This window comes from Bombus pyrosoma, linkage group LG10 (assembly GCF_014825855.1).
Source record: "Bombus pyrosoma isolate SC7728 linkage group LG10, ASM1482585v1, whole genome shotgun sequence".
Lineage (NCBI taxonomy): Eukaryota > Metazoa > Arthropoda > Insecta > Hymenoptera > Apidae > Bombus > Bombus pyrosoma.
Genome location: NC_057779.1, coordinates 13,867,921 through 13,882,512, shown reverse-complemented (window position 1 = coordinate 13,882,512; position 14,592 = coordinate 13,867,921). Strand labels below are relative to the sequence as shown.

Sequence of the window (14,592 nt, the reverse complement as noted above, 5' to 3'; positions counted from 1 at the left end):
CAGGCCCTTTTGGCCTAACGGCACTTAGACCTTCTCGCAATATTGTTTATGGTTCACCCGATATTTCTTAGGCAATTTGTTCACGATACTACATTACAATTAACACGTGTGATTAAACTGATAAGAATCGATCACTGACCGACTGAGATTAAGCAAAATGAACTTCGTGGAATGATAAATTCAAATTTTTCATGCTCTCGGTCCTATACTTTTTAACAGGACGAGCAATCTTTTGAAATGGACCATTAATACCTGGTAACGTAATTCGTTAACAACTAACTTATGTCATAACTACAAGTCTGTTACGTCCGTGTTTTATATTCAATTTCTTAATTATTTAATAAAATTTCGAGCAATGTAATATACGTTTATATAAAATTATTTTCCTGTTTACGCTTATAGAACGTATTGGTAAAGGCTGACAGAAAAAAAACTGCAACACCTTGTATATGTTGTTGTATAAGTTCGTTAATTTATTTTACTTTCAAATTATTACAATCCAAGTACTTGCATACGCTTGGTTGCAATAGAATGTTGATACATTCAGACAATTATTTCGAGATTAGGCCGCAATTTAATGTTCGTATATACCGGATGACCGTGAAGTGCCAAGACTACGGGATGAAGGAAAGAATAAGATGTATATACAATAATGGGGTCGTTGCACAAAATACGTGTGCGTAAAAAGATCGAAGTTTCTATGGCGGTTTGTGGCGTTTGCGTGTTATCCCAGGTCACCGAAATTCATGCAGTCACCGGCGATTGAATCCTACAGGGGTTGGTGGACCATCCCGTATTTCTCCTGCAAAAGTCATCGCTGGTTGATTTCGTACAGTGTTAACATACGGCCACCAGACGCTCGTCATGGGTTCGTATCCAGTCATTTATCTTAACTTTTAATCCTTCACGTTAATAATTTAGATTTTTATCAAACTTCGTTTCATTATTCGCAATTAAATTGAATTCTGTCGTTCGATTAAAGACCGTATTAATTTCTAACGACTACGTGCGAATGTATTATTATTTTTTGAATTATCGTTATTAAAATTGAATCCTGTTTATTTCGAGTTAAATTTGTATACTTCATTACATTTACGTCGCAAAATTAATTGTAATTAATTCATTCATTCTAACTGATTTCAAGTACATTTTTAGACAATTAAAACTTGCGGTCGACATCGGTGTTACCGTTATGTAGCAGTGTTAGTACGTCTATTTTTAAAAACTTATTTTAAACCAACATAAATATAACGTCGTTCGTAAATAATTGCAACTTCATTGATCGTACATTTGTACAAGCGACTAACAACTAACAAGAGTATGAATTATAACGTAAGGAAGATAGTATAAATATGTTGCATGTATGATTTAATGTCGTCAATATTCTATTGAAAATGCTCGATAAAAAAATTATCTTCGATCGACAGCTCTTCAGACTGACCTTTAATCCTCTTTACTCAATAAGTGGATCAGCTATGTTGATAAATATTAATGAGATTATATCTTGTTTAAGGATTCGAGAATTTTTAAGCGTAGATATCGATATCAGTGGGCTAGAAGTAAATCAATGTGATGCATCGTCGTTAAATAATGAGAACGAAGTTCTAAGTAATCAAATAGCATCTTTTAAAGGCACGCACAAATGTCATACCGACACGACACAGGTAAGTCTTCCCTACATCTAATTAGCGTCTCTTAGAACTTAGAACTCTCTGTGTCAAGACATTCCCCGTTTCATTTATTGCCTTTATCCGTTATCGTGATTCATTCTCTGAATATAAACATTATCATATAGTCGGAGACGTTACAACGGAAATTTTCGAAGTGCTTAATAGATATCGCATTATCAGAATAGCATCGAAGCTTCTTTAAGGTTGTGGTTTAAGTCGCTCGAGTTTAAACTGATTTCGTTGCAACTGATGCCTCGTATGGTTTACAGTGTGAGTATCAGAGTCCAAATAATCGTATAAATGAAAACGGTGTCGGTGCTGGTTGGGCGAAAGGTGCATATGTATGCAAATGTCGGAAAGGTTATTACAGCACGAGCCAACATCAATCCGTTTTTGATGGAATTCTCGTCGAAGGTTGGTAGATAATTTGACTCTCGCCTACGAGAAACGCGTTATCAGACTTATAGCTCAGCTAAACCATTAATTTTATAGCTGCTTGGAAAGAAATGCAAGAGAACATAAGCGACGCGTATGTAACAGTGTTCCGCTGCTTACGTTGTGCACCAGGCTGTGCTAAGTGCAAGGGACCCGAACCTTGTTTAGCCACCTACAACTGGCCCTTCCGGTATGAACGTAACCGTAAACTTCTATTTGTCGTTCGACTATCTGTCTCAAACATTTTGTAATTATCAGCCTAATCGATCTTATTCTCGGATACATAGGTATAATTGAAATATGAAAATGATACACATTCTCGTGTTATACTTTAATTATTTATTAAAGCAGGGAATGGTACATTTTCAGACCAAGTAAATGAATTTTACGATTCTTTAAGATGTTTGTTTATCAGATAATAACATATTTGCACGTGTGTATGTGTTTTCAGAATCTCTCTTCTATCGTTCTCTATTTTCTGTGTGTTTGGTACCATCATCCTAGTGGTCTATATGTATCAACACCGTAAGCTCAAAGTGTTCAAGGTCGCTTCGCCGATATTTTTGTCTATTACGCTTTTGGGTTGTGCTATTATGTATCTCGAAGTACGCATACACTTTCTCGTAAATGCATAAACGTATTTGACGCATCGTTCGTATGTAATATTTTTCATATTCTTTCATGTATTTAGATGGCCGCAATATTTCCCGTTTTGGACATGTATTCTTGTATCGCCACGAAATGGACGAGACATCTCGGCTTTTGCATTTCATACACTGCACTGCTGATGAAAACTTGGAGGTAAGATGTACGAACTTCGAAATTACTGCGATATTTATGTAGAATATTTTCAACCTTACCCACATAATAACACGTTTATGCAGCTATACTGTATACATATTGCGAAGGATATTCGAACTAATTGTATGTTTAATATATAATCTACGTAGAATAATCCATAATAGTACAAAACTAATTAATCCAATTTTTCTCGAAGCGCAGTGTCTTTATTCGCCAAAATAAAATATTATTTTGATAAGATCAAAAACTGTTTTCATGAAGATAATAGAAGGATGACAACTGCTTTAGAGGATAGAATTAAAATGCCTTCGTTGAGAAATCTGTCGATTTCATAAGCCATGTTCGGAACCATTATCAGATTTTATTAGAATTATTATTATTATTATTAGAGTAACATTATTATTTATCTTTTTCGTGAACTTCAAACAGAGAACGTTAAGTATTATTTTTGACTAATAAAACGAAGAGACTGGAATTTAAAATCCATATGTGACAATAGAGAAGTAGAAGGAGAAAAGAGTAGTAATAATATTTGCGACGTAAGAAAAGATAACTAATATGCAAAAATATTATATATAATTATCAGACGTTAAACGATATGGAAGTAACCAGTAGTAAAATGAAACGATACTGTTTCACTTCTTTTACAAACAGAATCAATCTCCTTATTACTTTGTGAATGTTAATTTAATTCAAATTTATCTTCTGTTTGCCATTTGTTTCTTTCCTCGAGTGTTTTACAGAAGCTTGATGCCTTGATCATACCAACACAAATATAAAAACCGTTCTCTTTCTCAGGCAACAAGTAGATTTTTTTAATTCAATGGACGTTTTATTATAGTTGTATAGTGTTATTACCTTTTTATTTCTATGTACATTACCTTCATTGCAAGATGTCGTAATCAGCTACTATGATTATGTGTCATTACGATGTATGTATAAAACGAAGTGTCCTTTTTCATAGAGTGTCTCTCACATATCGCGTGAAAAGCGCGCATAAGGTGAAGCTTACGGATAAGCAGCTGCTGCAGTGGATGGTCCCGATATTGTTAGTAATGTTAATTTATCTTGGCACGTGGACACTCAGCGCACCGCCGTATGCCGAAGTGATAGCTGACAATTATGGTCTGAAATTCTACCAATGTTCTTTCAACTGGTGGGACCATAGTTTAGCAATCGGTAATAACAAATGTTGAAGCACATTATTGATAAAACATATTTTAACGATCTTCGAGACAGCTCGCTAGTCGCTTGTTTTAGGTTTGGATAATAAATGTCTAGTATTCGTTAGAAACTTCTGCTGCTGTATCAAATAGAAATATATCGCTAGACGTAACCTATTAAATGAACTTTTCCTTTCAGGAGAAATTCTGTTCCTCGCGTGGGGTATTAAAGTGTGTTACAACGTTCGCAATGCAGAGAGTCTCTTCAACGAGGCCCGTTTAATAAGCTACGCTATTTACAATATAGCAGCTGTGAATATAACCATGATCGCTATTCAGTATGACTTTCCATCTTTTTTCTATTACCTGTCCGATGTTACTGTAATTTAAAATTGAAATTCTACGACGTCTTTTGCAGTCTTTTCATTTTCCCTCATGCTGGCCCGGATATCAAGTATTTGTTAGGCTTCTTGCGTACACAGCTGTCTACTTCTGTCACCATATTTCTTGTATTTGCGCCCAAGGTAATCCAATTATTCTTTCGCTTTCCCTCCTATGCGGTAAAATTGTAAAATTCAGCTTTTTAAACGATTAAATAATCATCGTTTAATTCGATCATAAATTTCTAATCTCATATAACTACAGGTGATCCGAGTTTTACGAGGCCAAGGAGATCAATGGGATAGCCGTGCTAGAGCCCGCGGTGTTACGGCCAGTTTCTCTTTAAATGGAATCGGCTTAGTGCCCGAAGAAGCGACAGATTTACACCAAGAGAACGAGGAATTGAAGGTATATTGTCTGTTTTAATAAGCACACAGTGGTGTGAGCAAAGGAAAAAGCATAATCTTAGAAAATGAGTTTATGCTTAATATGAGTAATTTTGAGTATAAGAATTGCTAGAATTCGTAGTCGTATCGATTTTAAACTTTCTTTTACCACCATTGCACCATAGATGAATTGGAAACAGAATACGTTATACGTCTAATTAATCAAATATATGTAATCCGATTTGAAAAATGAATGGTGGACATCAAATCATATTATGAATATACATATAATACGAATATACATATGTAGTAGCTCTACCTAATCTACAGAGTGATCCATATAAACTGTTAATGACGTTTTTCCAGAAATCGTAGCAGATATCGGCTTTTTTTCTTAATTTTAATGGTACAAGAAGACTGATTACGTGAGGGACAAATGATTTTTCTGAGATGATTGCTAGGAAGGCAGCGCCCTTATTTTTTTAAATGAAATTTACGTAGACTGTTCGTTTGATTAGCTATTGTAAAACTAAATAACATTTACTTGAACCATCTTTCGTTATTCTGCGTAATTAAAGAGTTATGACAAAGGGATATCTGAAGGGAAACTACGTGGAGGCGTCGAAGGGTAATTAAAATAGACTTATTCTGAAGGAAAATTTCATTAAGCGGTTAAAATCGTAGCGCTTCGACGCCTCCGCGTAGTTCGCCTTTAAATATCTTTTTCGTCATAATTCTTTAACTATGCGGAATAAATGATTCAAGCAAAATTCAGATGTTCTAGATGAACAGAAACCAATATGGTATTCATAGAATTCAATTCATAGAAAAGTCTCAACTATTCTTCGAGTAATCAGTTCTCTTGTATTATAATTAAAATAAAAAAAAAGAAATTGGTAGATACCTGCTATAGTTTCCGAGAAGACAGCTTGTAACATTTTTTCTGAACACCCTATATAATAAGACGTTCCTCGAAACAAAGTAAACATAACGTGCAACATTCTATTTAATAGCGAACAGCTTGGGAGGTAATTACACGAAAAAGATGAATATTAATGAATATTCCTCACCTTTGGGTAATCCTTTCCAATTCTTGAATTGCTACAGTTGCCTCGATATCCAGATATTTTCTGTATAAATTCTCTACCTCTATGTACATTCTTTTTACGCTGACAATACAGCAACAAAATATCAACCTGTCCCGTGACTTTGAAAAATCATTCGCTTTTATGACAGAGAAACTTTCTGATATTCGTCTATTTGTTGATACTGTAAATTCAAAATGCAGTTATTACAGTCCAAAGTAACACAACTTCTGCGCTTCTTCAGATTGTATTGCAATATAATAAAAAAATATATATAACCTAATATATAGACCGTTTATTTTGAAAGTGGTGCAAGTCCATTTACAGCTCGTAAATATACATTATTTTAGTTAAATTCAGCTAAAAGAAATTTATGTAATCAAATTACATATTGACAAATTAGTAGAAACATTGCCAGACTTGACATAATTAATTTATATTTTTGAATTGACTAATATGCTAATCTTTAATTTTCTCGAAACAACATAAAAAGGTACTTTTAAAATAAACGGTCCATATAATATTAGGATGTCCGAAAAACGTGTTTTTTACAACAGTACACCTTCATACAAACGTGAAACAAAGTCTGTGAAATGTCGCGCTGTTTATCTCAACAGAACAAAATGGATCGTACGTAATTCGACAAAATAATATAAAACAAAAAACGTTGTCTATTATTACCTCATAAAACGAAAGAAACTTTTCGGACAACCTAATAAAACATGATATAAAACTATTATTACATTATACACATACAGGGTGTCGCAAAATATATTGGGAATATATGTACACTTTATGGTCGATTGTAGGTGCCGAAACGATGAAAAAAGTTTGTATTCTTAGTTAAAAACGATTAAGTTATAGGCAATACTATCTTACGTCAGTCGAATGATAGCGTCAATGAATTATTGTGTTGATGAAGCTTTCTCTCTGTCTTGCTCACACCACTTCGTGTTACGTCGGAGACGATGATTATCATTGATTATGTATGTTGCAGGAAGAAATACAGAAATTGGCAGCGCAGATCGAATTTATGAAAATCGTGCACATGGAGATGTACAATCGCCACATAAAACCGAAAGCAGGCGGATATTTTACTACTCATGGGCCCGGTCATAGTCATCCGTCCTCGGCGCAGAGTCCCATCGCCAAAAGTTCGACGGCCAGTTTCATATTGAAAGTATGTACCTAACTCATCTTATTTGTCCTGGACGCGCGTGCCTCTTCGATGTATAGAGATTAGATACAGAGAACATATTGAAAAATACAGTCAAGTAAATTATTGAGCAGACTGCCGTGGAGCGAGGGGCGAGTGCGGCCGCGGCTGCCGCGGTCGAAGATTCCACTTTCCCTTCAGGAAGTTTGCATCGGGCACGTCGGATGGAAATTCTCAGAGAACGCAAAGCTGAGAGGGAGAGAGAACGGGAGAAAGAGCGTGAGAAGGAGAGAGAAAAGGAGAAGGAAAAATATAAGGAGAAGGAAAAGGAAAGAGAGAAAGAAAGGGAGAAAGAGAAAGAGAAGGAAGAAGAAGCGAAAGGGAAAGGGGCGGAAATGGAGAAAGAGAAGAACAAAGAGAAACAAGCAGAGAAAGAGAATGAAAAGCAAGACAGAAAACAAGAAGGAAATGTTGAAACCAGCGGACAGGTTTGACTAGTACTAAATAGCGAAGAGGTAAGATTCGTTCGTTTATTTTTATAATAATTTTATTATCATTTAACGATACGCTGAATACGCTATTGTAAATGATCCGCAAAATTATAATCTTTCGATGTTAACATATGCTAGATTGCTGACGTAATATTATGCTTTTTTATAGATCAATTATCAATGACCCTAAGCAAAGAAGAAGTTTTTATGTTTGTTTAAATTAAAGCGATACAAGCTATGATGCATATTCGAAAGCAAAGTTATCAAATTTTTGCCCTTGCCCTAATTGCAGAAACTGTCGGTCTTCTACTTTAGGATTTCTGTAAAGTTATCGGCCACGAACGTGTTAGAAGAATAATCTCCTCGCGGAGGTTAAAACTGCGTTAATACACAAACCAAGAAAAAAGAAAGAGAAACGTGTTAAGTATTCGGTATTAATGCTATTTTCGTCTACAATGCGTTGTTTTTGAATTCAAAATAACATATAGAGTAATAAACATTCCTTCGAAGAATTGAAAATTCCCCTTATAAAGTAATAAACACAGATATATCGAGCGAACGAGTTATTACTACCATTTTACATTTTTTATTACGTATTACTTTAAGTCTGTTTATTACGTATTTTAAACAAGTATCCAATAAATAGCATACGCTGAAGAATTTTTCCAAAGTTCTCGGATTAAAGAGTACATATAAAATCGACATTTAAAGACGTATTGAGAATAGCCTAAACCCCTTATTTAAAAAAGCACAATGGCTCTGGTAAATGAATCATTATGGTAATTAGACCGCGGATTTTTCTCCATTTATGGGAAATTGAAAAGTGGAAAAATGCAAGGGATGCGCATAGCATGCAAATGCGTAGCGCGGATAAGCAAAGCTTACCATCTATTATAAAGTTTAACGAGGAAAACAAATTTCCGCTTAGGTTCCATTGCTTTATTTGCCTTGAGAAAAATACGAGTTTGCATAGATATCCGCAGTCAGATAGTAACTACACATATGTAGAATATAGAGTAAAAGTTAGAGTTAAGTATAAAAATGAAGAAATAATGATTATAGTCGGTATATAGTCTCTGTATAGTATAATACCATTAAAAGAGAAAATGTGTTCCAATCCATCGCCTGCATCTTTTGCTTCTTTTGTTTCTTTATTATTAACATTTTAATATCTAATTACTATCCGTAGATATGGTTATGACAAATGCGAAGCATTAAGAAGAATAGAAAGACGAAAACAGAATATGACCGAGGGAATGAAAAGCGAAAGAAAAAGGGGAAACTTAAATGGTACCCTTTAACGGACATAAGGCGTTCATGGTTTGTATAAATCAAAGAACTGTGTAATCAATAAATAGTGAATACCAAATCCGTATAACGTGTATAACATGTCATTTGCTTGTGGTGGCAATGTCTCCTTGTTAGCTTTATTGTAAATTATGTACGTTACCACCAAATGACACCTCGTTGTACGTAAAACAAGAAGCATACTATGTATAATGGTGATGAGAAGTATTGTTAACGATATAGTTATACAAGATTTTTATTAATTTCGTTACTAACCGATGAACGTAACGAAATTCTCATTATTTAAATAACTATGATCGCGACTGTAGTAATATTACTCCTAGGTAAATATTATCCTGAGATACCTGTGAAGTAGAAGAGCGAAAACTGTATTTCTTGTTACCAAAACGATCACCTTTGTGATTCATATTAACAAAATCGTAAGTTGTGTAGATCTACCCGATTAGCTCACGAACAGTTTAACAATCGGTTATTTTACACCGTAACGTTACATTTACGTCTAACGTTAGTTATCTTGTTTTAGAATAATATATGGTTTCTTAAAAAGGCAATTAAGAGAATGAACAGAAAGGAAAGAGTCGTTCAATATAATTGTAATGTTTAATGTGACAGAATGTATGGATGTGTTACTTCCGTAGCTAGAACAACAAACGGCGGCAGATATAGAAACTTTGTAATAACCATTCGACAATTATTTTCAGTTTACGTCTACAAAGCGGTCGAGTATGTGTTCCTCTGTGAAAATAAAGAGAAATAAGTGGGAACGCTTTTAAAAGATTCGATTTCTTACAAAAAAGAGAAGTAATCTCTCTCTTAAGTTATAAATATCACATACATATACGTAATTCTAATCGTAGTTTTAATTTTCCACACTGTTACCTGTGTATGTGAGAGACGCACACGGGTTTATGTCAACAAATGCAATCATATCATAATTCATACCGAGTAAAAAGAATTGAAATTATCAATTGTTCGCTTTAATCAATAGCGTTATCTAAACATTCACTCGATATAAATTTCTAAAGCATAACAGCTATTGCAAGTTATAGTAATATACAGATAAGAAGCGTAAATAGTGTTTACATACATACATTCGTACATACATACATACATACATACATACATACATACATACATTCATACATATATACATACATACATACATACATAGTTCGGTACAACTCAAAAACAGGTATATTGACACGTTTACTTCTTTATAACTACACGCGAGTAAGATAATTGTACATCAAACGTTTACTTTTCGTGTCACGAATTAAAATTAAGAGAATTTTCATAACGTACCAAAGTTACGAAATCTTCGAAATAAATTTGAAAGTATGAATTGCACATGATGAATCGACGAATTGCAAATGTCCAGGTGTAAAATTCACGTTGTTTAAAAGGAAGCAATATTACCAGCCGAAAGATTAATTATTCGAACGCAAATTAGCAGAGTCTGCAAATGATATTATCGGCGAATTTGTCGATATATCGACATATTCACACACTCGTGAGCGTGTACGTTTATGTGCGTATACATGAGTATGTGTATGCATGCGTTCGTGTGTTCATGTTGAGAGCGTGAAAATTGCCTCGAGCGTACTAAGGCGCATTCCAGGTTAACGAAACCCTTCACTTTTATAAGAACGATGCGTTCCAACTAAATTGAAAATTACGATAATCACGATTATTCGCATCGATTACGATTTTCTAATTCCACTTTTATTTCATTCTAGTTACGATATCACATATTATTCGTACACTGTACAAGGACTGTGCGAATAATAATCGAGTCGCCTCATAAGGATATCCTATTAGACATAAATCGCGAGAAATGCAAGAGGCGTATGATAGTTGAAAGTAAATACAGAATAAAAACATCGTTGTATCGCACAAAGTATCGATAAGTATCGAGCACATAAAGCATTTTATTATATGATTGGGGTGTAAAATTCACTTGAAGATATGTCAAAAGATATATGCATTTTATACGACAATAAGATTTAAAATTTAAGGCATGTTCTTGTTACTAGTAACACACAAGCAGCTCGCAATTTCTAATTACTCGAACCATTTCTGTTTCATACATATGATTTCGATTCTGATCATTCAAGAATCCGAATACTACTAAAGTACGCATTTCATAGCTGTCCCTGTACGTGGCAATCTCGTACTTTGAACTGTGCACCTGCTGTTACAAACGAATATAATCGAAATGCGATTTAATTTACGATACATAGATTTTACGTATTTCCATTATTTTAATTAATTGATGAACGATTAATTGATTCCACGAATTCTATAGCATGCTATTTATTATGAAAAGGCGAAGAGATCGCGGTATAAAATGTGCAATGTTAGTACTATTATTAGTAGTATTCAACGGAACTGTCACGTACAGGAATTGATGGTCAAATTACAATTGTACGTCAGCAGCACATTAATGTGTTGTAACGTTATTCGCAAGAGCCTGCCCAGCTTATGATCATATGTATAAATAAAACAAGTAATGGAAAGAATGGTTGTATTGTAAGTCAACTTAAACAGTGATTGATTTGTTTGGAAAATTTCAGTTCTCGCGATAGGCATTATTGCGTTATATAGTTGATAACCGATAAATATCACTGTTTATGTCTAAGATATTTATCGTACACGTAACCATTAATGAACTTGTATGTTTGCTTGCCTGTCCGAATGACACGCATAAAGCATTATAACCAAGACGTTTTTATTGCAGCCTTAACGTGTGTAATATACACAGAGCGGGCAAATTGGTTTTTTATTTTCCTTTGGTGAATTCTAATTTACGTGAAATCCAAACTTCATAGAGTGCATGTAATTATAAAAAAAGAGAGTTTTATTATTTTGGAGATTACCATGTTCCGCATATCTACGTAAATATCTCGTCATTTTGACAAATTCTATTCGACCATCTTACATGAGATTTTACATTCAATTTCGTGTTTTATCAATTTTCTAAACCTTTCGTTTCCGACAAATATTCGCATCTTCGAAAATCTTCTCTTTCATATATTATTGAAGTTTGCCAATTTTTTAATCATTGGACGTTTCGTGTGTTAGGACCTAATATATATTACACTAATTTGTCGAAGGAAAATAGCTTTGAGGATAATAACGCCGATGCAAGGCAACTTTACCAATCGACCGATTTCGATGATAAAGATGCGCGAAGTTGCGAAGAATGGAAAGCAAGAGAAGCTAATACTAGGGATCGTCCAGATCGAATTTGTCTCGAGAAACAGAAATAGCCTGTCACATACGTTTGTGTGTACAAGTGAAATGGACGTAGTCTAATAGTAAAACGGTGTTAACTAAAAATAGCTGGTAACTTGTTATCGCTTAAAAGATTTAGAATAATTTTAAAGATAAAGGATCGAATTGGTTGAGTCGATGAAAAGATACGAGCAAAAAACATATAATCGTTCCGAAATTGTCGTATAACGTATTAAGATTTTTATTTATTCAATTATATTAGTGAAAGAGTACTCATCGAATCATTAAAACATGGAACGTTTCAGTAACAATAGAAACAACATATGTCGAAAGTACGAGCTTTATGAATTTTCCTCAACACGAAATAAGTGTTATTATTTATTTTAATAATATTTTAATAATATAATTTTGTTCGGGACTGTGTCATCGAAAGATGTCGAAATTATATATACACTATTGCGGATAATTTTCATCGGTTCCACCTTGGAGAATGTAGTATGGATGTAAAATAGATAACATTCAGAGGATAATAATAAGGACAAAGTGATCGCGATAATAAAATTTAGCTAAGCGAAATGTGACGTAAATAATGTCTGCAGAAAATTTATAATCGTCTTTTTTTTTTTTTTTTTACTAAAGAGGAGCGTTTCCCGGAAACGTCGCGCGTTTCCTCTTCGACGCAGTTACATGAATGCAATCAATAGAAATAAGAAATAGGGTGAAAGAAAGAAAGACAAAGAGTATTATGCTTTCGATGTCGTCGTTGTAACTTAATGTAAGGCTAGTTAAAGAAAGAAAGAAAACCACTTTAAAGTAAATCGATGTTAGAAAAATGCTAATTCACTAAGATTGCGTTCAGCGATTGAACATTATAGCTGCAATATCTCTCGAGGCCGATCTCGAACTTAGACGATTCATCGTCATAACACTGTTTTTCTCTTTTTTGTTTGTTGCGTCGGATATAAAGACATTAATATGCAGTTTGACACTATGTAACGAGAGATGTAATGTAACACTATGTAATGAGAAGGTATATGATTATGCTAAACGGAAAGATATATCCGTAATTTTCCCACCCGATCCTTGAAAAAGTCTGTGTATAAACGAGAAAACGTATTTGTAAAAATATATTGTATGTCCGGGAATATAATGATACTTGCGAGTAACAAGAGGAATAATGCTCTTTTGATGCTAGTTTCTACCTAATTTCCAACCACGTCGAATATCCCACGTTCTTTTTTCTATATAATAGTATCGGAATATTCCACGAGTAATAATAGAAGGAAAATATCCCATAAATAAAGATTCATTAATTTATGATTTATCAAAAAGTTACACGCAGTAAGTTACAAAGTAACACTGGATTAGTTTTTAGTCCTATAGAGTATTTTCGAGTATTGCCCGTTATTAAATTTTATTATTAAGTAGGATTCACATTTGTAACAAATTGAATCTATCACGATACGAATTTCCTTTAATTTCAGCGAATGCATTACGAATCTTTTATCTTAATTCTTGTTGGATACGCGTTTGCTCCACGAGTTAAAATCCGATAACGTGGTATCTGATAATCTTGGCATCAAAAAGTCTGGTGACTTTAATCTGCTCGTTGTTGAGATTAGTTTCACTATTATATCAACCCAGAAATTATTTTCTTGTCATTTCGTGTTTTTGTTATAGCTTTCAGTAATAAAGTATTTATGAGCCTGTGTTTATAGAACATCTTTCGTCTTATTTTTATTCATAAGGTATGCTAGTACTTTACCCCTGTCTATTTATACATTTATAGTTCTTCGAAGAAAATTTACTAAAGTTACGCTCGTATTACGTGTACACGTCGCATAAAATATAATTATCGTATGAGAAATTAAATATGTATAGCTTGCATACGCTATAGTCTTGGGAGTGTGTCAGTGTAACAAAATGTTTAGTTTCGTTAGTTTAGTTTAGTTAGTTTAGTTATTTACAAAGTGTAATGATACGTGAGTGCATCTAATCAAACGAATTAAGAAATATTCCTACAAAAATGATTTCAGCGATTTCTCTAATTGTTCTTACATTTAAGAACTGGTAATATTTTATTACGACCTTAAAAAATTATTTTACAAAACACATATCCTTCAATTTAAATAGTATTTATGGTGAGATATCGGAAATATTTTTATGTACAGTAAGAGGATCTTGCTGCAATGGATCATGACAAACTCCACGTGTTTTCAGTTTCAAGTCGATCGCAACATACGTAATTACAGAGTATGTAACATATTTGATATGAAGATTTCTTACTAATTAATATAAATTACAACATATTGCATTTAGCTAAAAAGAAAGTTCTAACTTTCATCTGTTCTGCCCTCTACAAATATTTGTATTTTCCATGTAGGTACACACATGTGTATGTGAAACTAATTTAAAGAGACAATGAAAGATATTAACATGCAGCTGCAAGTGAGTACAAATAGTTCTAGAACACATAATCGTA

The 14,592-nt window shown here is 33.6% G+C and overlaps 1 protein-coding gene across 8 annotated transcripts in view; it reads left to right on the top strand.

Annotated features, from left to right (window-relative positions):
- Window positions 1-14,592, top strand: part of LOC122572000 (probable G-protein coupled receptor CG31760) — an 84,662-nt gene that overhangs the window by 56,733 nt on the left and 13,337 nt on the right. For 2 of the 8 annotated variants that reach the window (XM_043736442.1, XM_043736437.1), the window contains exons 6-20: window positions 734-868; window positions 1,514-1,664; window positions 1,940-2,084; window positions 2,163-2,295; window positions 2,557-2,710; window positions 2,797-2,906; window positions 3,871-4,085; window positions 4,269-4,407; window positions 4,488-4,593; window positions 4,715-4,858; window positions 6,919-7,101; window positions 7,209-7,592; window positions 7,738-14,180; window positions 14,282-14,363; window positions 14,494-14,558. In XM_043736442.1, the coding sequence (XP_043592377.1) occupies window positions 734-868; window positions 1,514-1,664; window positions 1,940-2,084; window positions 2,163-2,295; window positions 2,557-2,710; window positions 2,797-2,906; window positions 3,871-4,085; window positions 4,269-4,407; window positions 4,488-4,593; window positions 4,715-4,858; window positions 6,919-7,101; window positions 7,209-7,571 (1,978 nt within the window). In that variant the 3' untranslated portion in view covers window positions 7,572-7,592; window positions 7,738-14,180; window positions 14,282-14,363; window positions 14,494-14,558. The remainder of the gene's footprint in view (window positions 1-733; window positions 869-1,513; window positions 1,665-1,939; window positions 2,085-2,162; window positions 2,296-2,556; window positions 2,711-2,796; window positions 2,907-3,870; window positions 4,086-4,268; window positions 4,408-4,487; window positions 4,594-4,714; window positions 4,859-6,918; window positions 7,102-7,208; window positions 7,593-7,737; window positions 14,181-14,281; window positions 14,364-14,493; window positions 14,559-14,592) is intronic. The other 6 variants (XM_043736440.1, XM_043736444.1, XM_043736441.1 and 3 more) reach the window with 6 other exon arrangements.